At 40.5% G+C, this 25,822-nt stretch overlaps 1 protein-coding gene across 1 annotated transcript in view; it reads right to left on the bottom strand.

Annotated features, from left to right (window-relative positions):
* Window positions 1-297: 297 nt before the first annotated feature.
* CLT1 (CRT (chloroquine-resistance transporter)-like transporter 1) overlaps window positions 298-25,822 on the bottom strand; it is a 75,898-nt gene continuing 50,373 nt past the window's right edge. Inside the window, exons 8-10 of the mRNA XM_077361898.1 lie at window positions 25,454-25,577; window positions 13,898-14,023; window positions 298-815 (exon numbers count right to left, since the gene is read on the bottom strand). Of these exons, the coding sequence (XP_077218013.1) occupies window positions 646-815; window positions 13,898-14,023; window positions 25,454-25,577 (420 nt within the window). The 3' untranslated portion in view covers window positions 298-645. The remainder of the gene's footprint in view (window positions 816-13,897; window positions 14,024-25,453; window positions 25,578-25,822) is intronic.

Genomic DNA, 25,822 nt, shown 5'->3' with positions numbered 1-25,822 from the left:
ATCGTTGACAATATTTCGAGGCACTCCCCAGTATTTAACATGATGAAAGAAAAGGGATTGAGCCTCTAGCTTAATGGTAAAGTCTTTGCTTTTCAACCTAGAGGGGAGGTTCAATGCCAGCTTACCTACCAAAAAAATTCGACGAAAGAATAAGTGCAGTGTAATGGGTCAGGGATGAAAGTTGCATAATTGTAATTATAGCTGTTGCCTTCTTGAAAGGGTGATGTTTATATATATATATATATATATACTTCTATGATTTGTTTCTTTGAATTTGAGTCAAAAGAAAAGGACCCAGAAAAAAAATGGAGAAGATTTCAATTACTAGCAAAAACAAAAAAAACAAGTCTGCAAATTCTGATACAACGTTTCTCTTCTTTTCACATGCATTACTACATATTTGGGAGAGATTGATATGGGAATTCAGCAAGCAATCACTTGCCTTGTTCATTTATTTTGGATTCTTCTCACAAAAAAAAACAAGAAAAATGGGAAAACAAACAAACAGATAGGTAAAATAAAATATAACTAAGAACAGTCTTCTTCATTCTGGTGTGATTGCCCAACCCAACTACCTTCCCAAACAAAACGAGGGGATGTTTTGGGTCTGATCTTATGAATGTTTTTATCTTTGCTTTTGGTTGTTTATGCTCTTTTATCTACGGTGGTGGTGGTAGTTTCCGGCGGAGGTGTCCACGCATAGAGCAGCATACCAACGACGAGAACGAAGATTCCGGAGACAAATCCGGCCGGCAACGTCGACGGAGCTCCGATGTACGGAAGAGGGAGGGTGAAAGCATAGACGGAGAGAGGCACTGCATACAAAAGACACGACAATTTAGTCAAGATTCATGCATGCATTCATTTCAATTAATAATATAATAGTAATTGATATTGCCACCCAGCAATTTATAATGCACCACCCATTTTAGTTTGACTCGTCTGATGTTGCTTTTACTATTTTAAACAAGACCATTGGCTTTAGGCACTTTCATTAAAGAAGATATCCAAGATCATGCCCTGTTTTGATATAGACACTCGTTTCTTTATTTCAAACTTTGACGCCGTAAAACTCTGCTGAGAGATTATAGAACGTTGATCAAACATGATGATAAAGAGGCTGTAAAGATGTCTTTAAGCCGTTGATTTTAGCATCTCTCAATTCTGCAAATGAGATCTCTTTAGGCATCAGCTTGGATCCACCAGGTTAGCCTGTGATGGCCCAACTTATCAACGGTTGTGATCACCAAGAAAATGTCATTCGTACATTGGATTGTGATGGTTCCCGTTCATGAAGACGGTGCTGTGTTACTAGTCCATCCTGTAGTAATAACAAAAGCCAAGGATGTAGATGGTTTGTGTGACTCAAAAAGGTTGAGTTAGGTATGCATCCCGTGCTCTAGGGCTTTGTTTGGATGCACCGCCTTAGTAGAGTAGTGGCTAAGTAATAACTAGCATGGTGGGATAGTGTAAAGAGAATGAGAAGAGAAAGAAAAAAGAGACAGAAATTCCACATCTCCGCTACCAAAAAAAAAAAACCCAATTAAAGTGTTTTAGTGGTAGAGTTAAAAAGAGTGCCACCTCAGCAGACAAGGGACTGACAAGTAGAATAGTGTACAAGTAGTCTTCTGGGGCTTTGACTCCTTTTTTGCAACAAAAAATAAAAAATAAAAAATAAAAGAATGATAATCAACTATACTGCTAGTAAACTCTAACAAAGTGTACAACCAAACCGGCCCTGAGGGCTGTTTGTTGGGAATATTTTTGCACAGAAATTGAATTTCCAGCATTTAGTTAAATAATTTTTCATGCATTTTTTTTTTCGAAAAAAAAAAAAAAAATTTCTCTTCAAAATAATTTGCAAATCTACTAAATCCTGAAATTTTATTTTCAATTGAAAATTTTATTTTCTATAATTTTCGTTTCCCTATATCCAAGTGCTTCACTCGCATATTTTGTTCAGTAAACATATAATTTCTCACTCTTGACCTAAGTTGTAAATATCATTTCATTTCACTTAAAATGGGCGAAGTTTTTCGTTCCGGACCGAAATCCAGAATGGAATGGCCATACATTCCATTTCATTCCGGATTTCAGTCAATTTCGTCCATTTCGAACGTTCGAAATCTAGAATTTCGGACGAAATGGCTGGAATTCCCATCGTCTGAAATATGTCAATTTAGTTAGTTTTCTTCTACTCAACTTGTCTCTTCTCGGTTCTCTTCTCTTTTTTCCTCTTCTTAGTATTAAAGTCATTTAAGTAAACGTCTTTACTATTTTTAATGGGAAATGATTTCAGAGCTCCATTGTTTTGATAAACATACGCTCCACTTGTTTGTCGTGTAGTAATTAAAAGGTCTTTAAGAGCTTTTTGAAAACCGTAATATTCCTCTAACAGCCCTTTAAATACTACACGATAAAAATTGGAGCGCCTTTGATCAAAACATTAGAGTGTAGAAATCATTTCCCTTTTTAATATCCATTTACTTAAGATTTGCATGTAAATAAGGGAATACCACCCCATTCGGATTCTAAAAATAGTTTCAAGATCCAATTTTAAAAGAATAAAAAGTCAACTTTCTAGTTCTACTACAAAATTTGAAAAAATCAAGCTCGGTCAAAATCTTAACTTCCAAACAATGGGGTATTTTTCCAATTTTAAAAATTCATAAATTATTATCATTTCCAAACATTATTAAATCCCTAAAGTCCGGTAAAAATACTCATAATTTGGTCTCTAAAATTTTACCATCTTGTCATGTTCTAGTCAACACAGGCATTTTAGTTGATAGTGATATTCCTTTAAGCAAGTGTTGGATATTTTACATATTTGTTTCATTCATTTGTTTCTTATATTTTCCTAATAATTTCTGATTTTGTTGGGTTCTTTTATATTTTTAAATGTAAAAAAAAAAATTTGCCTCGTTGTAGCAGAACGAAAAGTTTCGTACGAAATCCGAATGAAATGGCCGAGACATTCTTTTCCTATCGAGAAAACGAAACGAATTTTAAAACCTAGTTCTTGACACTGAAGGCCATGCTTGGCAACAAGAAAAATATTCCATAGACTCTTAGTAGACCCAGCTGTGTGAGAGGGTGGAGAAGCAGGAAGCATCGAGATGGAGAGAATTGGGTGGGCGGGAGTGGAGATAGCATCAAAAGTCCCTAAAACCTAGTGGAAAAAAAACACATAGAATTGGTTTTTTTATTTTCCTTGTTTTGGGAGCTTTGAAGCTCTCCTCAATTCCAACCTCTCAAGTCTCTCCCTCTCCCTCTCCTCTAACGACTAACCGCACAAGTATTCCATCAAATATATTTTCTTGGTACCAAACATGGCCTAAAAATTTTAGAGAAGGGGCAAGGCCATCAACCTCACCAACCCAAGAAGACTCTCAACTCTAGCTAATTTATAGTTTCACCCATACAGTCCCCTGTCTGACTCAGATGTTTAGTGAATACCCCTATCACCATTTCCCATAATTAGATGACTAATGTACCTTTCAACCTAAATCTTAAACTAACAATCAAAAAGATAAGTGAGAAACATTAGCATATTTAAGCAGAGTATCAAGGTCGATAACCTTTCAACCTAAATTTTGAACAATCAGTAAGATCAATGAGAAACATTAGCATATTTAAGCAGAGTATCAAGGTTGATAACCTTTCAGCCTAAATTTTGGACTAAGAATCAATAATATCAACGAGAAACATTAGCATATTTAAGCAGAGTATCAAGGTTGATAACTGATATAGACACATCAATTGTCGAGAAGTGTATGCCGAAAGTCCAGCCTAAGAGGAATCTTAAGAAACCAGGTCAGCAAGAGTTAGATTTAGGGAGATCTTTTAGAGTTTTGCTATTGATGATAAGTTAAAATAAGAGAGTACTTATTTTGTGGGTTCTGGTAGTTGTTAGTATCAGGATTCTTTCTTTGTTGGGTCTTAATGTCTTATATATAGAAAGGAACAAAAGAACGCAGAAAGGACGTTTGATTGAATATAAAAATTCTTAAGTTCTGTGCAAAAGAAGCTTGAGCTTTTTGGATTTGTTCTTATTATAAGCTTGTGTTTGGATTGTCAATTTATCCGTTTTCCATTGCCCTAATAACTGGCAGCATAATTGTAAACATAGCCCCAGTTTAGCAATTGAGAACTCCTTAACTAATCCTCTCCAACATAAACCAACTTTGGTGACCACATTTACCGAAAAACACTCAGAACACTTCTTCACCCAGTTCAAGGAATTGATCCAAATTTGCAATTCTTTGCACTCCAGAATAGTAAAATCAATGTTCCATACAAATACATTCAAATGCATAAGAATTACAAGGCTGCAAATCTCCAAAAATTCTCAAGCCCCAAGTTTAAGGATATAAGATATTAAAAGAAATTCCTAATCACAAAATAGAGAGAAATTATACTGTTTTTAGCATTGCTATTAAAAAATAGGAAGTTAGATGCAACGGCACCCTTTTATAAAACGAGAGAAAAGGGCCCTTGATTGGATCCACGTCATTAAGTGCAACTGAATTTACTTTCTCAACCGATTTAAAGGTTACCAAAAATGGCATGGATCCAATCAAGTGCCCTTCTCCCTCTCTTTATGAAAGGGCGCCCTTGCATTTATCATTCCTCCAAACCTACAATATCATTTTGTGCTTTGCATCTAATTTACATGGGTAACTATGTAATGTGACAGAGTGATACCTACCTTGTGCTGGAGGGAACTGACTGACCCTATGTTGTACTAGGAAGTTAGATGCAAGGGCACCCTCTTATAAAGAGTGGGAAAAGGGCCCTTCATTGGATCAGCGTCATTAACTGCAACTGAATTTACTTTCTCAACCGATTCTAAAAGAGAATCGGTTACCGAAAATGACGTGGATTTAATCAAGTGCCCTTCTCTCTCTCTCTCTCTCTCTCTCTCTCTCTCTCTCTCTCTCTCTCTCTCTCTCTCTATGAAAGGGTGCCCTAGCATTTATCATTCCTCCAAACCAACAATATCATTTTGTGCTTTGCATCTAATTTACATGGGTAACTATGTAATATGAGGCAAATGATCTGATTCGAGATTTCATAAGAATTGACTAAGTGAAGTCCCCTATTTCATATATCAGATTTCATAAGAATTGACTAAGTGAAGTCCCCTATTTCATATATCGGAAAAAGGAATGATATGGCATGTTCAGCATTGATCCCAGATCATGGATCAGATCACACCAATATCAATCCTACCTTGTGCTGGAGGGAACTGAATGACCCTATTCTGTAGTACAACATACTGAGGGAAGTAGCATACCGTGTACTTGTTCTTGCACCTTGTACTGAAGTATCCTCATTCTAACTGAATAGGTATGACTCCGCAAATATCAGCAATTAAAACATTGTGACATTTAAACAATCCTAACTTTTTGATAAGAAGGGGATTACAGAGCATAATAGTTGTCTTAAGATCAAGTACTACCATTGTAAGATAAAATGCTACCATTGTAAGATCAAGTACTACCATTGTATACTATCAAGGAATATAAATGTTGCACACTAGATCAGTCGGCCCCATTAACCATACATGTGGGTCACATCTTTGATTGGGTTGGTGAGGCTTGAAAAAATCAAGGTGGAAGCAGGAGGGGGGTTGCTTCTTTCGAAGTCGAAAGCTGATTTACAGGCATATTAGGGCTATCCCCTCCCCCCTTCCTTTCCCTGAACTAAGCATACAATTGGGAATTTCCTGAACTCACAGACCTTCCTATGAGCACATATATGTTGGAGGTGCACACAATTATAATCATTAATACTCTGTCAAGAACTGGCATTCTTGTGGGTGCATGCATGCTGATGTACCTAAGTATGGACCTTAATACTTTGTGCAATTATTCCAATGACTGATTATCCTGTATTAATTCGAGAAATGATATAACTTGGCCATTCTATCCACATAATTAATTTAGAGGGGCTTAATATGGATGTTCCCTTGAAATGTTTTATCAAAAAATTTGATGTTCCCTAGAAACATTTTACTAAGGAAAAATATATATATATATGTTCAATCAGATGACTTTTGCTCATTGAATGTGATCTATTGTCGATGTTTTCTTTTGATGGTCAGTAAGAACTGATGTGTACGTGTGTAAATCATACTAATTGGATGACTTATTGATGGAACTGATGTGTACATGTGTAAATCATACTAGTTGGATGTTCCCAAGTCTAAATCATACTAGTTGGATGTTCCGTAGTATCCAATTGATAGCCTATAAACAGACTTTACTATCCAATAGATAGCCTAAAATCATACTAATTGGACGTTCCATAGTATCCATTACACATTACAATATTGAATCATGTTGGATGTGGTATAGATGGCCTAAATAAGTATCTGGCTATCATAGATCTACCAAACCACCAACAAGATGGTCGAAACAAGACACTTTATGGCCCACATTCACCAACCTAAAAAATTGATTGATACGATAATTAAGATCATCCCATTAGATCAACTTTTGAACCATGGGCAAAGAAGTAGATGTTAAAGTATAAAAGATAAATAACACCTTTCTCGAATAGCTTAAGCTTTTGGAGAAGTTGGTAAGTTAACATGGTATCAGAGCCAAGGGTCTCGAGTTCAAACCTCCCGGATAGCAAAAATCCACATGTGATTGTCGGCCCAAAGTGGGACCACATGTGCCACGTGTTTGCCAAGTGGGCCACACGTGCGGGGGAGTGTTAAAGTATAAAAGATAAATAACGCCTTTCTCCAACAGCTTAAGCTAAGCGATGGTCGGCCTAAAGTGAGACCACATGAGCCACGTGTTTGCCAAGTGGGCTACACATGCGGGGGAGTGTTAAAGTATAAAAGATAAATAACGCCTTTCTCCAATAGCCAAAGGTCTCGAGTTCAAACCTCTCGGATGGAAAAAATTCACATGCGATGGTCAGCCAAAAGTGGGACCACATGTGCCACGTATTTGCCAAGTGGGCCACACGTGCGGGGGAGTGTTAAAGTATAAAAGATAAATAACGCCTTTCTCCAACAGCTTAAGCTTTTAAAGAAGTTGGTAAGTCAACAGTAGACAACATCAACGACTAGTTTATATTGATCAAGATGGCATCCACATGCATATAGATAACTTTAGAGGAGTTGTTATCATTATTATTAAACAAAAATTGTAATTTTAAAGCGATTATTTTTATTTATTTGTTATTCTCTATCTAGGGCTTATTGTCACGAAGTAAGAGCTTCCACAGGCCTGTGACATTAAGCAACTAACCTATTACTAATCTTACTAAGAAACATTAATAGGAAGATTTTCACAGAGAAAATGCAAATTTTAATGTCAAACCTTGGGCATTTTTCATTAGATGCTAGACATGAATTCCACTTAAATAAATACATAAATAAAGACAAAACAACCTGTGACCAAATATAAAGAAATACATAAGAGGCAAGAGAATCCTAAACAACAAGCTCCTTTCCCAACTTTCTTTCCTTAGGACTAGTTCTTACGACTTCATTGTTATATATGCCTAGCTTTAATGGGATCCTATATATCGTGCATTATGACCGTGAGGCCTTAGGAGGACTAGATAACATATCTCAAGAGAGGAATACTTCATATATCATATAATATCATCCTTAAAACAGAAAATTAAAGAATACTGAGCATCATGAAAGTGCACGTATAATATCAGCAAATAATTGTTTTTTATTTTGTGACTTGGGCATTCTATTCACATGAAATTGTAGTTGGTATGGGTCAAGCCATGGACGAATTTCAAGGAGCTGAGTTAACTAGAGACTGAAAATTAAGCCTTTTATGATATTATTCTTTTGGTAGACAAGGTGTCATTTTCTGATTTTCTTGATCTTTTCTTATAATAGATGCATCCATGGCTCTCTCAAAAACTTAATATTATAATAAAGAAACAAACAACAAAAAATTGTTATGACAGTAAAGAAACCAACGATAGAATGGGTCAGGCATGCATGTGACTATTCTATGTAGTTATCTGACTATATATGTAAACAGTATCGCTGATGCAGTCCTCAGTCTCAAATAAATAATAGCTCTGAGCAAAAAAATCTAACTATTTTACAAAGAGAATGTAATTGGATATTCATAGCACATATATATATATGTGTGTGTGTGTGTGTGTGTGTGTGTGTGTGTGTGTGTGTGTGTGTGTGTGTGTGTGTGTGTTTGTGTATACACATGTATGTATGCCAACATTTATGAAATGATTGTTAGAATAAGCTTATGTAGCCTAAGGGCATTATAGTCTTTTCATAATAAATATATATGTGTGTCTTAGGGCAAAGTGGCTAACACACAATATTTCATTATCAAATCTCTCTGTTAACATGGTATCAGAGCCCTAGGGTTTCTCGATGCCCTAGGGACCTCCATTGAAGACCTCTTGTCTTCCTCCATTGAAGCTCATGCCCATGCCCATGCCCTAACTTCTTCTTCCATTGAAGCCCATGCCCATGCCCATGCCCTAACTTCTTCTTCTTCTTCTTCTTTTTTTTCTCTTTCTTCCTCCATCTTCACTTGTTGCCCCCCCTGCGCGCCCCCCCTGGAAACCCAACTTTCCCTGTTTGCCCCCCTGCCCCCCCTAGAAACCCAACTTTCCCTGTTTGCCCCCCCTGCGCGCCCCCTGGAAAACCCTACTCTTCCCTGTTTGCCCCCCCCTGCGCGTTCTCCCTTCGTCTTTTGTAACATCTTTCCCCATCTTCTTTGACTTATAAGGATAGTGTTCTTCTCTTCTACCCGTCGGGTGTTCATGCCCTAAATGTTCCCGTTACATTTCTCACCTTTTTGGTCGCGGCTCCGCTTTGTTACATTTTTCTTTGCTTCCTACTTGATGACTTAAGCTTTGTCTCTATGTTTCGTTGTAGTTCCACAAGTATGAGGCTTCGTGCTTATTTTTTCGGGGTCCTTCCGGCGGATATTTGTGGTTTTTCCTTCTGATTGTTTATTTTTCGTGGTGATTTGCTTGCCTATATTTGGCTGCCCTTTTCTGTGGGTGTCTGTGATTGTTGTGGTGTGTCTTGTCTGGTCTGCTTCACCCACATCCCATTTGAGTTTTGGTGTTTATTATGGCCTTGCCATCAGCTTCTTCCTCCGGTTCATTTCCGATGTCGGTGACCTCTATGACATCCATTAAATTGGATGGTGCTACTTACCATGCCTGGAGTCGTTCTGTTCACCACTATTTGCGAGGTCAGGGCAAGTTACGTTTCATCACGACGGATCCTCCGGATCCGAAAGATGCTGGGTATGATAAGTGGAGTCAGGAGGATGCCCAACTTCAGTCTCTTCTCTGTCAGAGTATGGAACCAAAGATTGCGAGCCACATGCTATTTCTGGATACATCACGGGCAGTCTGGTTGCATGCTGAGACACTCTATTCCGGCAGCAACAATCTCACGCGGATTACTGATGTTTACAGTGACTTCTTTCGTATCTCGCGTGGAGATAAACTGTCGCTGAGTACTATTCGGATTTTGTTGGTCTTTGTAAGCAGATTGATATTTATCCGTACTAGGTTTTTGGATGGCTTAGGGCCTGAGTTTGTCCCTCTTCGGCAGCAGATCCTTGGGTTAGGCACGCTCCCATCTTTGGATGAGATCTTTTCTCGCGTTCAACGTGCTCTACGTCTTGATCCGGCTATCTCTGTTGCTGGTGACCAGTCCGCCTTTGCTGCCCAGTCTGGTTCCTTTCGGGGCACTCGTGCTAGGGGTCGTGGTCGCAGTCGTCGCGGACAGGGCCGTGGCTTTGGCCGAGATTCAGGGGGAGGCTGTACTTATGGGGGTCATGGCTCACGTTATTGCAGTCATTGTGACATGGAGGGTCACACTATTGATTTCTGTTACGATCTCCATCCCGAGCTGTGTCCCGCTGGAGCCGCCCACTTCGCTTCTGAGACACCTGCTGCACCTACTCCTGCTCCCTCAGACACCATGCTCGTCTCTCGGACTAAGTATGAGTCACTTTTGCGCCTACAAGAGAAAGGAAAACAACCGGCTACTCAACTTGCCACAGAAGGTAGCAACCCATCTTGCTCCCTTAGCCACTCCGCTTCCTGGCTTATTGATTCTGGTGCCTCTCATCATATGACCGGTAACAGTACACTTCTTAGTTCCTTTACTTCTTGTGCTCCTACTAAAATGGTCACTTTAGCCAATGGGACTCGATGTCCTATTTCAGGCACTGGGACTGTTACAGCCACATCCCACTTATCCTTATCATCTGTACTTTGTGTTCCTACTTTTCCCTGCAATCTTCTTTCTGTTAGTCAGCTTACTAATCGCCTTAATTGTTTAGTAACATTCTTTCCGTCTTATTGTGTTTTTCAGGACCTTGCGACTGGGAAGACGATTGGCTCGGGGCATGAGACAAATAGCCTATACTACCTGGATGATGCTATCACTCCCACGGCGTTTAGTACCTCAGCAGATTCCTTTATGTGGCACTGCCGGCTCGGTCATCCTTCTCCTGAGCGTCTGCAGCGTTCTTCAGTTGTTTCTGGTGTTATTAGCCCTTTTCATTGTCAGTCCTGTCAGTATGGAAAACAACATCGTGTTTCCTACCCGTCTCGTTCTGTTAGTCGTGTCAGTAGTCCTTTTGAGTTAGTGCATTCTGATGTTTGGGGTCCATGTCGTACTCCTTCTATGTTTGGTGGGAAGTACTTTGTTATTTTTGTTGATGATTTTTCCAGAATGACCGGGCTTTATATAATAAAGGATCGTTCTGAGGTGTTTTCTACATTTTGTTTATTTTATGCTGAAATTACAAATCAATACTCATGTTCCCTTAAATGTTTACGTACTGATAATGCCCGTGAGTATTTTTCTGATCGGTACGGTTTTCAAGAGTTTCTTTCTAGTCGTGGAATTATTCATCAGTCGTCTTGTGCCCACACTTCACAACAGAATGGTGTTGCCGAGCGGAAAATACAGTATCTTGTAGATATAGCTCGCACCATTCTGTATCAGATGCATGTTCCCAAATCTTTTTGGGCTAACGCTATGCTTACAGCCTGCTTTCTGGCTACTCGTCTACCATCTTCAATTCTTAGCAATCGGTCCCCTTTTTCGGTGTTACACCCTTATGGGGATCCGTTTCTGTTACCTCCCAAGGTGTTTGGGTGTGTTTGCTTTGTGCAGGATCTCACCCCAGGACTTGATAAATTGGCCCCAAGGGCAATCAAGTGTGTTTTCCTGGGTTATTAACGAACCCAGAAGGGTTATCGATGCTACAGTCCTCAGCTTCGCCGCAAATTTATCAGTGCTGATGTCTCCTTTTTTTAGGATACTCCCTATTTTCCTGCTTCATCTTCTTTACCGGTATCTCCTCCTCCGTTGCCATTGCCGGTTCCGGTTCCCAGTTTGCCACCGGATCCGGTTCAGCGTCCCTTCCAGGTATATACTCACAAGCGTTTTACTACTTCAGTTGAGCCTTCATGCCCTGCCATCTCTTCTCAGCAAGCGGGTCCTTTACCCTCATCCTCTGATGATGCTACTCAGGTTGATGAATCTCTTGATGCTCCCATTGCGAGCCGTACTCGTTCTCGTACCAGTCATCACCCTATTTCTGATGCGGTAAGTTATGCTCGGTTATCTCCTTCGTATACCGCATTTATATCATCTTTGTCATCGCTTCTATTCCCCGCTCTGCTCAAGAGGCTATGCTTGATTCGGGATGGCGAGCAGCTATGGAGGCTGAGATGGATGCTTTGGCAAAAAATAAGACATGGCAGTTGGCTTCCCTTCCTCCTGGTGCTCAGGTAGTCAGATGTAAGTGGGTGTTCACCGTCAAATACCTACCTGATGGCTCTGTTGAGAGGTTAAAAGCCCGTCTTGTTGCCAAGGGCTTTACTCAGACTTATGGGATTGATTATGTTGAGACATTCTCTCCAGTGGCAAAGATTCCATCCATCCGTGTATTGATTTCTTTGGCCGTGAATCAGTCTTGGCCACTATATCAGTTGGATATGAAGCATGCGTTCCTCCATGGTGATTTGCAGGAGGAGGTGTATATGGAGCAACCACCAGGGTTTGTTGCTCAGGGGGAGTTGCAGCATACCGTCTGTAAGCTTAGAAAGGCGATTTATGGTCTTAAACAGTCTCCCCGTGCTTGGTTTGGGAGATTCAGTGAGGCCATCCTACGATTTGGTATGAAACAATGTGTTGTAGACCATTCTGTGTTCAGCTCTCGAAGCAAGGATGGTTTGATTCTCCTGGTTGTATATGCTGATGATATTGTTATTACAGGGAATGACAAAGCAAGAATACAACGCCTCAAAGATTTCCTTCAGAATGAATTCAGCACAAAAGACCTTGGTGTTCTGAGATACTTCTTAGGCATTGAAGTGGCACATTCACAGAGGGGGCTATCTTTGTCCCAAAGGAAGTATGCTCTTGATATTTTGGAAGAAACAGGTCTTCTGGGGGCAAAACCTGTACAGACTCCTATGAATCCGAATGTCAAGCTTTCACCTGATCAGGGGGAGCTACTAGAAGATCCTGGTCGATACAGACAGTTAGTAGGACGGTTGATCTATTTCACAGTCACTCGTCCGGACATTGCATATGTTGTTGGTGTGGTTAGCCAGTATATGAGTGCGCCTCGGACATCACATTGGTCAGCTGTGATTCAGATAGTGAAGTATCTGAAGAAAGCTCCCGGGAAAGGTCTTCTCTTCAAGAAGCATAACCATTTGAGGATTGAGGGATACTCTGATGCAAACTGGGCCGGATCTCCTGCTGACCGGCGATCTACTAATGGCTATTGTACCTTCATAGGTGGACATCTAGTATCTTGGAAGAGTAAGAAGCAGGACGCTGTGTCACGATCCAGTGCAGAAGCAGAATACAGGGCCATGGCTTACACAAGCTATGAATTAATTTGGCTACGGTCGTTTATGTCAGAGATCGGATTCTCATACTCCTCACCTGCATCCCTCTACTGTGACAACAAGTCAGCCATTCACATAGCTATGAATCCGGTATTTCACGAATGAACTAAGCATATAGAAGTGGATTGTCACTTTATTCGTCACAAGATTCAGACAGACCAAATTCAAACCGAGTTCACTCGAACGAATGATCAGATTGCAGACATGTTTACCAAGCCGTTGAATGGAGTTCGATTGAGTGATTTATATAACAAGCTGGGCATGTATGACATTCATACTCCAGCTTGAGGGGGAGTGTTAGAATAAGCTTATGTAGCCTAAGGGCATTATAGTCTTTTCATATTCTTTTCATAATAAATATATATGTGTGTGTTAGGGCAAGGTGGCTAACACACAATATTTCGTTCTCAAATCTCTCTGTTAACAATGATAATTGATTTGACCGAAGTACATGCTTTCAATTCTTTTTTCTAGATTAGAATGACTAAAAGAAGGCTATGGTTTTATATGGATGCCTGTCCCGATTTTTACGTCATTATCTGGGATCACAATAGAGGTACTTGTGATTGTGTGTTGAGAAAGAGAAATATCCGTAGGGATACCAGAACATATTGGACCTAAATATGTTTGTCCCTTGAGAATTCTTCAAGCTCAAGTTAATGGGACCAAACTGCTGCTCAAAGAGGATCTTCTCCCATATAGAAGGCCCATAAATTAAAAAGAAAAAATAATAAAAAAGAAGACTAGTGGTTCATGAACCTTAAAATATTGCATTTGGGTTTTAGTTTTATTAATCCCATTGTTGCATGCAATGGGACCTGTGATAACATTTGTGTCTCCATTTTCGACATAAGGAGCATTCCGTTGGTCCCAAAAAATGGGTATATGTGCAAAACTAGAACTTGTGACGAAATTTCAAGGCTGAGCAGATCACCAAACTTAAGCATAGATTTATAGATTATTAAAGACGAAATACCTGAAAAAGTGGAGGCCAAGCATGACACCAGGGCCGAAGAGATCTTGATTAGGTGCAAAAGCGATATGTTGAAAGCCATGTTCACCATTACAAACAACAATGGCAATAGGGGTGCCCCATCACACCCTGTGAACAATAAAAGGTAGCAACCAAATCATCATGTCTTGTGTACATTTATGGAAACTAAAGCTGTAAATCAGTGTGACTAGAAAATGTACATGATTTCTTGAGACAATGTTCCCATCAAATTACAATGTCTTCATTATTGTTATTGTTGTTCGGGCTGTACAATATTTTAAACATTGCTATTGTTGTTAACATTAAAAACATGAGACACATGTATGACCGTAGGAACCATTTGTCTGGTATGCCAAGCATGAGTGGTCATAGCCCAAAAATCATGCTGATCAAACGATCTTTAACCCTTCACTCAGGTGGCCCACAGATAGACGATTTCAAAAATGTTAAGAAAAAATCCACAATTTATGGGCAAAGTTACACTACTGGATGTTTACAATCATTCCATCAGGATTTCTACCATGCCAACCAACTCAATAGTCCTAATCACTGTACACGTGCCACATGTGCAGTGGAAGCAGTGACCTATCTTCCACTATGCCGGAACAAGCCACAGTAATATTTCCGTTGTTTTTGGTATAATATGGTCATTCTAGTTTGACTTGATAAAAGTAACAGCCCCTCATAATTGCACCATCTAGTGACTAGTAGGCCTTCCTGTATGAATGTAGGGAGCCTCATCGTATGAGCCAATGAAAGGATGTCAGGATTCTTTTTCTGGACAACCAGTTCAGACCACATAATTCTCCATCGTATTATTATAAAAGGAAACATGGTTAACATTACAAGGGATTTGATTATCTAACCTAGGTTAAATCCATGGTGCTTCAAGCATCTGACCCTTAGTGTCTACATAGGCCAGAAATAGCCCATTAAAATACCAGCACAACCCTACTACGGTTTTAAGGAACCTGGTAGCTACTGCTGCTAGATGGTTTTGCTTCTCTTTTACAATCCATCATTTCCAGATTAAAATCTACCCCACAATTACATCCAGTCATCCTAACTGGGGTACATGGCCCCACAAGCCCAGTTAAAGCAGTGACGCTGTGACAGTCTGTTCATTTGTTTAATGACTAAACCAAAATGGAATTTACAAGAAAAAAAGCACAAATTGAAAGTTAAGTTGGAATGATGTTCTCGCAGGCTGCCATCATGGACTAGAGAACAGTTTGAAACTCGACTAATTCAATATCTAGTCAGTAAGTTGATAAATTGTGAATGTGACACTAAACAGTATATGATACAGAGAAACTCCCGTCTATGTATAGGACTGAATGGATGCAGTTGTACAATAAGACAATAACCAAGATGCCGAAAGACACATTGGGCATCAACCACGATAAGAAACCTGAAATACCCTAACAACGGTAAATATATCCTTTTTAGTGGTGAGAAGTAGATTAGTGAAGAACTGAACTTGAGTTCTCCAACCTTGAGGTCAGAGGTTCAATCTCAGATTACCTATAAAAAAAAGTAGATTAGTGATATTTCTTAATTAATTTATTAATTTATTGTGTCCATGAGTGGGGTTTTGTGTAATATTTTATGGGCAATTTGGGCATTTGAACACACAGGTTATATAAATCTGCTTTCCTGCAAAATTATTGCACTGATCATGGAACATTCTCTAAAGATCAATTATATGGATATGAATAGAGGAAATCTGATTGAGAGATGTCTTTCTTGTGGCACTCAATGCAAATAGACCAAATGTCCTCATGTTTAAGTCTTGAAACACACAGTAAGATGGGAAGAAATTTATGGTGCCATTTAGTTGCCTGGTGATACTAGAACAAATGGAAGAGTGGAAGATAAAGAAAATTTTATTCTAGATATTGGAGTTAAGGAACCATCTGCAATTTTAACACTTTCTTTACTAGGAACCTGAAGAGAAAGAGGGAAAACCTGCTGGCTTATATGTATGTGCTCTGATGCCTCATAAACACTAATCCAAGAGGTGTTGGAAGAGGACATGGGTCCATGGTTAGCAGAAGCGAATGAAAATGTCCCTTGCTGATATAGAATATAACTGGAGCTAGAACACGCATTCTTGAGATAGAAAAAGCATCTCAATGCGAAAGATGTTGATGTAGGTCTTCCATCAAAACATCCCTAGCATTGAAAGTATTGTTACCCAAATATGATGACAGATAGGATTTAGGTGTGTCACCATCACTGCTTAATGATCTCCAATTTAAGGCCAAATGGGGACAAAGATCCCAAGGCATGTGGCATAATGTGCCTTCTCTTATCATGTTGTTTTTTTTACTCAACTCAACTCAGCAAAGCCTTTGTCCCAAACTAGTTGGGGTCGGCTAAATGAATCCTTTAGAAAAAAAATCATAAAGAAGGTAAAAGGAATCTACCCGGCTCTAATCCTGGTTCTAGTTGGGTTCTTCTACGTGGATCATTTTCTTCCATTCAATCCTATCCATGGTCAAGTTCTCTGTTATGTTCCTAGCTATCAAGTCTTTCCTCAATGTTTCTACCCAAGTTGTTTTCGGTATGCCCCTACCTTTTTTTACTCCATCAATTTGGCATGACTCGCCTCTTCTCACCGGAGCATCCAAAGGCCTACGTTGGATATGTCCAAACCATCTTAAGCGGTGTCTTCATTTTTAATTCTATCTAGCCTTGTGTGGCCGCACATCCATCTAAGCATTCGCATCTCCGCTACACTCATCTTACGCACATGCTGCTTTTTGGTGGCCCAACATTATGAGCCGTACACCATGGCTGGCCTCACAATTGTCTTATAAAACTTTCCCTTCAACTTGGTAGGGATTTTACGGTCGCACAGAACTTCTGAGGCAAGCTTCCACTTCAACCAACCTGCTCTTATTCTATGGTTAACATCCTCTTCAATCTCTCCTTCCTTATGTAGAATTGAACCAAGATAGCGAAAGATATCCCTCTTAGGTACCTCCTGTCTAGTCATATTTACTACATCCAAGCCCCGCCTCCTTACATTTGCATTCCATATATTCTGTCTTAGTCCTACTCAGACTAAAACCTTTAGATTCCAAAGTAGTTTTCCATAACTCTTGTTGGAATATGTAACTTGCCTAAGGGCATTTAGGACTTTGTACATTCCTTTATGTTTTAGTATAAAGATATGAGTCAGGGGGAGATAACCCTAACTCATTTATTTTCTCTGTCTAAACTTTTGTCTAACATGGTATCAAGGCCTTAGGGTTTTCTGATCCCAAGCTGGAAAACTTTTTCCAAGACCGAGGATTTGCAGCCCCTCAAAATTTTCCAGGAAAAAATTTTCTGACCCCCTCCCCCACAAAATCACTTTCCTGGAAATAAGTTTCCAGGGCTATGTTTCCCCTCGCATCAGATTTTTTTTTCCAGCCCCCAATTCCTAGGTTTGCTGGTAAGCCTCACACCCCAAATTTTTCAACCCACAACATTTTTCCGCCTCTTCCTTTAATCCCTTGGTAAACCCTACCACTCTTTTCTCCCTGTTATTATGTGTTAGATCTTCATCTCTTACCCTACTTTGATTCTTGTTTGTCTTTGCGGCTCCCCTCTGTGTCTCATGACTTCCCTCTTGTCAAGCTTCGTCGATGCCCGTCATTCTTGGAGCCGCGTCAAGCTTTCTTGGCCTATCCTAGTTTGCCCACCTATTCTGTTATCTCCTGTTATTCGTCTTGGTTTGGATTGTCTGTTTTTTTTCCTTGCTTGTTGTTATGGAGGAGGTGCTTGACAATCCTTCCACAGGAGTGGCTCCTGCTGTTCGTCTGACACCCTCTTTGGCGTCTTCTTCGTCATCATCTCTCTCTGTGGATGGATCATTCCCACATATCACTACTGTTAAGTTGGATGGGGCAAACTATATTACTTGGAAAGCAACCGTCGAGAAGTATCTTATTGCCCGGGGGAAAACCCACGTCATTCGTCGTGATCCTCCTCCTACGACGGATCCCACCTTTGATCGATGGGAACAGGAGGATGCTCTTGTTTGCAGCCTTCTGTGGCAGAGTATGGCCCCTCACGTCTCTGAGCCCTTGATGCTTCTGCCTACTGCGAAAAGGATATGGGATCAGGTTACACTTCTTTACTCTGGCGTGGCAAACATTAGTCGGATCTGCTCTACCTATTCTGAGTGGATGTGTTTCCGCCGTGGTGATCTTCCTCTTGTCACCCATTACAGCCAATTGGTTGGCCTCTATCAGCAGCTTGATGTTTACATGCCACTTACCACGAATCTCACAGAGGCTGCCCGTCAGAGGGATCGGATCTGTGTTGTGTAGTACCTTGAGAGTTTGGGTCCAGAGTACATGCATCTTCGTCAGCAAATTATCGATTCTGGCGCTATTCCTTCCCTTACTGAGGTTTACTCCCGCATCCAGCAGTGCTCTCCTGGTGATCCAGTGATATCTGTTCCTATTGATGGTTCTGCTCTCGCGACCTATAATGGCATTACTCGCCCGTTTTGTGGTGGAGCCTCCTCGGGTCGTGGCCGTGGTCGTACCGGCCGTGGTGGTGGTCGTTCTGGTGGTGGCCGTGGCCGTTCTTTTTGCACTCACTGTCAGCGTGAGGGACATTATATTGACCATTGCTATACCCTGCATCCCGAGCTTCGTCAGGCACGCTTGGCTCACATGGGTGCTACTACTGCTTCGGTTTCAGATTGCGCTCCCTCTGCTTCTGTTCCTGCACCAGCTGATTCCACCTATACATTAACCCGTGCCGATTATGAGGAGTTCCAGCGTCTGCGGCTCAGTTCTCGTCCTCCCTCTGCAGGTTTCGCCCAGCCAGGTAGTTCACCCACTACCCTTCTATCTAGCTCAGGGTCATGGATCATTGACTCTGGGGCATCCAATCACCTGACTGGTAACTCTTCTCAGCTTCAATCTTTTCGCTCTTTCTCATCTCCTTCTCAGTCTATCACCCTTGCTGATGGGTCCACTACACCTATCACAGGTGTTGGTCATATCTCCCCTCATCCTGCTCTTACCTTATCTTCTGTTTTATGTGTCCCAAAATCACCATTTAATTTACTTTCAGTTAGCCAAATTACTAAATCTCTTCATTGTTCTGTCTCATTTTTCCCATCTTACTGTTTGTTTCTGGATCTCTCGACTGGGAAGACGATTAGAACGGGTCGTGAGGTAGATGGACTCTATCGTCTTGACTGCCGGCCGCCTACTGTCTTACATAGCTCTATGGATACATTTCAGTGGCATTGTCGCCTGGGACATCCTTCACTTCAGCGGCTGCAGCAGACTTCTCTGGTTCCCGGACCTTTTTCTAGTTTTCAGTGCGAGTCCTATGAACTCGGGAAGCACCGTCGTGTGTCGTTTCCGTCCCGGATCATTAGTCGAGTGTCTAGTCCATTTGAATTAGTCCATTCTGATATATGGGGACCCTCTAGGGTCGCGTCTAGTACTGGCTTTCGGTATTTTATTGTGTTTATTGATGACTTCTCACGCATGACCTGGTTATATTTACTTAAGAGTCGATCCGACGTGTTCTTTGCTTTTCGCACATTTCATTCTGAAATTAAGAATCAATATAATTGCAATATTAAATGTCTTCGTACTGACAATGCTAGAAAATATTTTTCTGATACTAATGGTTTTAATCCTATCTCTCCCAACATGGGATTTTACATCAGTCTACATTTGCGTACACCTCTCAACAGAATGGTGTTGCTGAGAGGAAACTTCGTTATTTGCTTGAAGTAGGTCGCACTCTTCTTTTTCAGATGAGTGTTCCTAAGGCATACTGGAGTGATGCCCTTCTCACGGCGTGTTTCTTAGCAAATCGCCTTCCTTCCTCTGTCTTAGAGGGTGCCTCTTCTTTCGAGATTTTATCTCCTAGTAAGGAACAGTTTCCTCTGACACCTTGTGTATTTGGATGCGTTTGTTTTGTTCATCACCTTGGACCTGGCCGTGACAAACTCGATCCCCGATCTGAGCGTTGTGTCTTTCTGGGGTATTCCCGTACGCAGAAAGGCTATCGTTGCTATAGCCCTCGTCTGCGTCACTGGTTTGTCTCAGCCGATGTTACGTTCTTTGAGTCTGAGGCATTCTTCCAACATGACGCGGCATCTTTCACCCCTTCTCTCAAGTCCGAGGTCTCACTTCCCTTACCAGATCTACCTGCTTCTCTTCCGTCATCTCCTATTTCTGTGCGGCCAGCTTCTGCAGCTTCTACTTCTTCTGCCACGTTGGAGAAGCCAGCTCCACCTAAAATTACACAGCAGTATCAGCAGCGCCGAGTTACAGATAGGTCTCTTCTACCTCCTCTCGCACAATCATCTTCTGAGCCGATGATCCCTCTCTCCCGCTCTCAGGTATCTTCTCTTCCGCCTTCCTCTGTTGTTTCTGATTCTCCTATTGCATCTCGTACGAGATCCCGTTCCACTGCACATCCTATTTCGAATTTTGTTTCTTATGATAAGCTCACCAGTACCTTCCAGAGCTTTGTTTCCTCCTTGTCTTCTATCTGTTTACCACAGTCAGTGGCGGAGGCTCTTGACCATCCTGGCTGGCGTGATGCTATGAACCTAGAAATGGGCGCTCTTCATAGTAATGATACATGGGATCTGGTTTCCCTACCCACTGGTGCCCATCCTATTGGTTGTCGATGGGTTTTCTCCGTCAAATACCTCCCTGATGGTACTGTCGAGCGCTTAAAAGCACGGTTAGTCGCGAAAGGATACACTCAGACTTTTGGTGTTGACTACACTAAGACATTCAGTCCCGTTGCGAAAATTCCCTCTGTCCGTGTGTTCCTGTCTCTTGCTGTTAATCATAGTTGGCCCCTTCATCAGCTGGATGTGAAGAATGCCTTCCTCCATTGCGACCTCACTGAGGAGGTGTATATGGAGCAACCACCAGGGTTTGTTGCTCAGGGGGAGACTTCCTCCTACGTGTGTCGCCTACGCAAGTCACTATATGGCCTCAAACAATCTCCGCGTGCGTGGTTTGGGAGATTCAGTGAGCCAGTCATGCGCTTTGGCATGAAACAATGCGCAGTGGATCACTCAGTCTTCAGTTATCACTCTTCAGCTGGGTGTATTTTGTTGATAGTTTATGTGGATGACATAATCATCACAGGGAGCAATTCACAAGGTATACAACGTTTGAAAACCTTCTTGCAAAAGGAATTCTCTACTAAGGATTTGGGTCAGCTCAGGTATTTCTTGGGGATAGAGGTTGCTCGTTCCTCTAGAGGCTTGTTCCTATCACAGAGAAAGTATGTCTTGGACTTGCTAAAAGAAACAGGCAATCTTGGAGTTAAACCAGCTCTGCACCCATGGATCCTAATGTGAAACTCGTTCCAGAAGAAGGAGAGTTGTTGGAGGATCCTAGCAGGTATCGCAGGCTTGTCGGTAAACTTATATATCTCACGGTTACTCGGCCAGATATTTCATATGATGTTGGAGTTGTCAGTCAGTATATGAGCTCTCCACGTACTTCTCACTGGGCTGCGGTGACACAGATTCTTAAGTATTTGAAAGGGGCTCCAGGGAAGGGATTGATGTTCAAAAGACATGACCATATGAAAGTTGAAGGCTTCTCTGATTCAGATTGGGCTGGATCCCCAGGAGATAGACGGTCCACCACTCGGTATTGTACATTTGTAGGTGGCAATCTTGTTTCATGGAAGAGTAAGAAGCAGGATGTTATAGCTAAGTCCAGTGCAGAGGCTGAATACAGGGCAATGGCACAGACAAGCACGGAACTTATTTGGCTACGTTCACTTCTTTCTGAAATTGGCTTCATTTCATCTTCTCCTTAGCAGCTTTATTGCGACCACAAAGCTGCAATATACATTGCCAACAATCCAGTCTTCCATGAGCGCACCTAGCATATTGAAGTGGATTGTCATTTTATCCGTCAAAGAATCCAGAAAAGAGAGATTTGCACTGTGTTTACTCGGTCAGGGGACCAATTACCTGATATGTTTACAAAGTCCTTAAATAAGTCAAAATTGAATGATATATGTAACAAGCTAGGAATGTATGATATCTACATTCCAGCTTGAGGGGGAGTGTTGGAATATGTAACTTGCCTAAGGGCATTTAGGACTTTGTACATTCCTTTATGTTTTAGTATAAAGATATGAGTTAGGGGGCGATAACCCTAACTCATTTATTTTCTCTATCTAAACTTTCGTCTAACAACTCTAATTTAGCATTTATTCCTGCTTTGGTTTCGTCGATTAATACTATGTCATCTGCAAATAACATACACCACGGCACCTCATCCTGGATACGGGTAAGCTCATCCATAACTAGCGTAAAAAGATAAGGGCTTAGAGCTAATCCTTGGTGCAGTCCTATTGTAATTGGATAGATGTGCCATCCGTGGTTCTGACACTAGTTACTGCTCCATCGTATATATCCTTAATCACATCAACATATTTAGTAGGCACTTTTTTCCTTTCAAGGACCCACCACATAACACTCCTGGGAACCCTATCATACGCTTTCTCCAAATCAATGAAAACCATATGAAGGTCCTTTTAATTTTCTCTAAATCTCTCCATTAACCGCCTAATCAAGAAGATAGCTTCCATAATCGATCGTCCGGGCATGAATCCGAACTGATTCTCTGACACCTTAGTCTCTTTTCTTAGTCTATGCTCAATTACCCTCTCCCAAAGCTTCATGGTGTGACTCATTAGCTTAATTCCCCGGTAATTGGTGCAACTCTGAATATCTCCTTTATTCTTATAAATAGGTACTAATGTACTCTTCCTCCACTCATCAGGCATCTTCTTAGTCTTCAAAATATTGTTAAATAATCTAGTTAACCAAACCAAACCCACATCACCCAAGCATCTCCAAGTCTCAATAGGAATATCGTCAGGCCCCCTAGCCTTACCTAATTTCATATTTTTCATAGCTACTCTTACCTCTGATGTTCGGATTCTACGAACAAACCTCCGATTTGTATCATTAAAAGCGTTATCAAGTTCTCCCAAATTCGCTAGAGGTTCTCCATTAAACAACTTAAACAACCGATTTTTCATAGCTACTCTTACCTCTAATGTAATTTTTTTTAATGATAGCCAATTTTTGTTATTGAAGTCAAATCCATGATGTGTCTTTTCTTATTATGTTATTGAAGTCAAATCCATGATGTCTCTTCGCTTATCATGTTATTGAACTCTAATCCATGATGCGTCTTCTATTACCATGTTGACTAAACTTTAATTGAACATCAATAACTGAAGTCAAAATCCCATGTCTACCTCAATTACCAGTAACATCAGTCTTGTTTGAATTAGTACCACTACAGCCAACTCTTGAAGCAATGGTGAGCATTTTGAAATAATGATGCGAAAATGATAGCTTGCCTTTCTATGAACATAATTAATCATTGAATACAAAAAAGGAATCACTTCCTAAGACTCGAACACTTTCCAACTCAGTTATGAGTTCAATCTGACAACCTACCCTTCTTTGTTTCTCTATTTACTGTCTAAACAATAGTAAGGGCTGGCTTGTAATAATTCCTTTCCACTGCTGTAAAACTTCAAAGTACATATCCACAATCATCTCTGCCGACGAAGGGTCAGGATCTCTTGATGCAACTTCTATATCCTAGCAACTGCATCCTTAAGCAAATAAGTACGAACAACCTCATCCTAAATGTCTTTTTCCATCGAAGGAAAAACAGTTTGCATGCAGATAGTTATCTTGTAGAGTAGTGGCACAAGTAGTCAATAGGGAGAAGTCAAACATTTGTAATTGTTAACTTACCAACTTCTCCAAAAGCTTAAGCTGCTGGAGAAAGGTGTTATTTATCTTTTATACTTTAACACTCCCCCCGCACGTGTGGCCCACTTGGCAAACACGTGGCACATGTGGTCCCACTTTGGGCCGACCATTGCATGTGGATTTTTTTGCTATCCGGGAGATTTGAACTCAAGACCTTTGGCTCTGATACCATGATAACTTACCAACTTTTCCAAAAGCTTAAGCTGTTGGAGAAAGGTGTTATTTATCTTTTATACTTTAACAGTAATGTTTGATCTTCCTAGGATTTACATGGTAGAGTAATGGGAGGACCAGTCGTTACCAATATATAGAAAGAGAATAGAGAGGGAAGACAAAGAAAGAGAAAAAGCAAAATTCTACTTGACAAATTCTTCCTTTTTTGAGGATGGCATGGAAGGTATAAGTAGGGAACATGAGCATGTGGCAACTATAAATTTATCAAAAAAGCATTTTTCTACTTGTGAGTTGGGACATCCTTGAGGATGCCAGGCATGTGGCAACCAAACAGAGCTTAATAGAATTTCCCTCAACTAAGGAATTAAGAAGAGAAGGATCCACAATAGGAATCCCTCTCAAAAGAGTCTGAACTTCAGCTTCAATTGAGTCACTCTCTCCAAACCGATCTCACCTTTTCTTTATGAAGACCCCAACACCTTCAGGGCTTGAGTAAGTTAAAACCATCTAGTTCATCTTCATGAACCCAAAGGCAAGAGGGGACCATCTCGGGGACGAATGATCAATCTGGATCTATCTTAGTCTTTTCACATCCAAAGAGAATCGGATGGAAGACTCACATAACCCTCTGAAATCCAAAAAGACAAAAAAGGGATGATCTTATGTTGAATACCATTGATCCCTATAACGGAAACCTTGAAAATCCTTATGTTCCTCTCCTTTCAAACTAAGCAGAGAATAGCTAGAAGAGAGACACCTAAGCAATCATCCTCTGGAAGGCAATGGGGCAAAGACCCAATCCTCAAAGAGAACCCTAGTACGATTCGGTATCACCTAAGCCATACCGAAAATACTAAAGATGAAATACAAGATCCCCCTGGCAAAGCAGCAATGGATAAAGCAATGGTCTATAGTCTCTTTGCCAGCGCAACACATACTGCACCTATTGATAATCCTTTTCTGATTCCGCAGAAGGTCAATTTTCAAAATTTTATCCAAGAAGCAATCCAATAGATAGCGCAAACAAGTTATGGCATATGAGATTTCCACACCTTACTAGCTAGAGATGTGGAAGACAGAAGAGAAAGCTGTGGGAGTGTTTTCAGGGGTCTTATTGTGGACATATTATAATATTTTTATGCTTACTCAAGTGCAGGTAGGCCGCATCATCACTTGTGCCACTTATCAGTTGCAAACTTGAAGTTCAGTTTTATATATAATAAAGAGTACCTATAAAAAAAAGAATATAATAAAGAGTGGGAAATAGTGGGGTTTCACTTCACCCATACAAAATCCCTTTATCATTCTCCTTCACTTTGTTTCCCTTCTCTCTGTCTCTTTTCTCCTTTCTCACAAGCCCTAAACCAAGATTTACTACTGTAAATAATGACTGATTGACATATCAAAACTTCAGTTACTTATAATAAAGGATTAATCAGTCTAGGCATGTATGCATGTTCTTCACAGTACTAAAAGAGATAAACAATGGGCTTTATTTTTCTAAAATAGAAATGACTTCCAAAATGAATTTAATGAATGTGTTAGCTATGACATACCACTTGATAAAGATCCTAAATTTAGAAAGCAGGTGGCTCCATCTTTAAGGTAGGCAGGCAGTTGATTGAATGGAACACCCCATAACTTCGACAAAAAGGGAAGTAGGAGACATATAAAGAGTGCCTGTGTTTGGGAGAGTAGAAGCATGCTAATGGACGATCAGTTTCATATGACATTGAATGAAAACTTTAACGAAGCCCACCAAAAAATTTTGAAAACCTTAGGCCCTGTTTGGATTGCAGGAATTTTCTGGAAAAGTTTGGAAAGTAAAAATATTTCTATAATTTCTTACTCTTTTTACTTGCTAAAAGGGATAAACTTGAACCAACCGTAATCAATTTTTACTTAGAGAGACCTTTAATTTACGA

Source organism: Tasmannia lanceolata, unplaced genomic scaffold, assembly GCF_043159265.1.
Source record: "Tasmannia lanceolata isolate RefF3 unplaced genomic scaffold, GAP_Taslan_0.1 ptg000019l, whole genome shotgun sequence".
Classification (NCBI taxonomy): Eukaryota; Viridiplantae; Streptophyta; class Magnoliopsida; order Canellales; family Winteraceae; genus Tasmannia; species Tasmannia lanceolata.
This window is presented reverse-complemented; position numbering and strand designations above follow the sequence as displayed.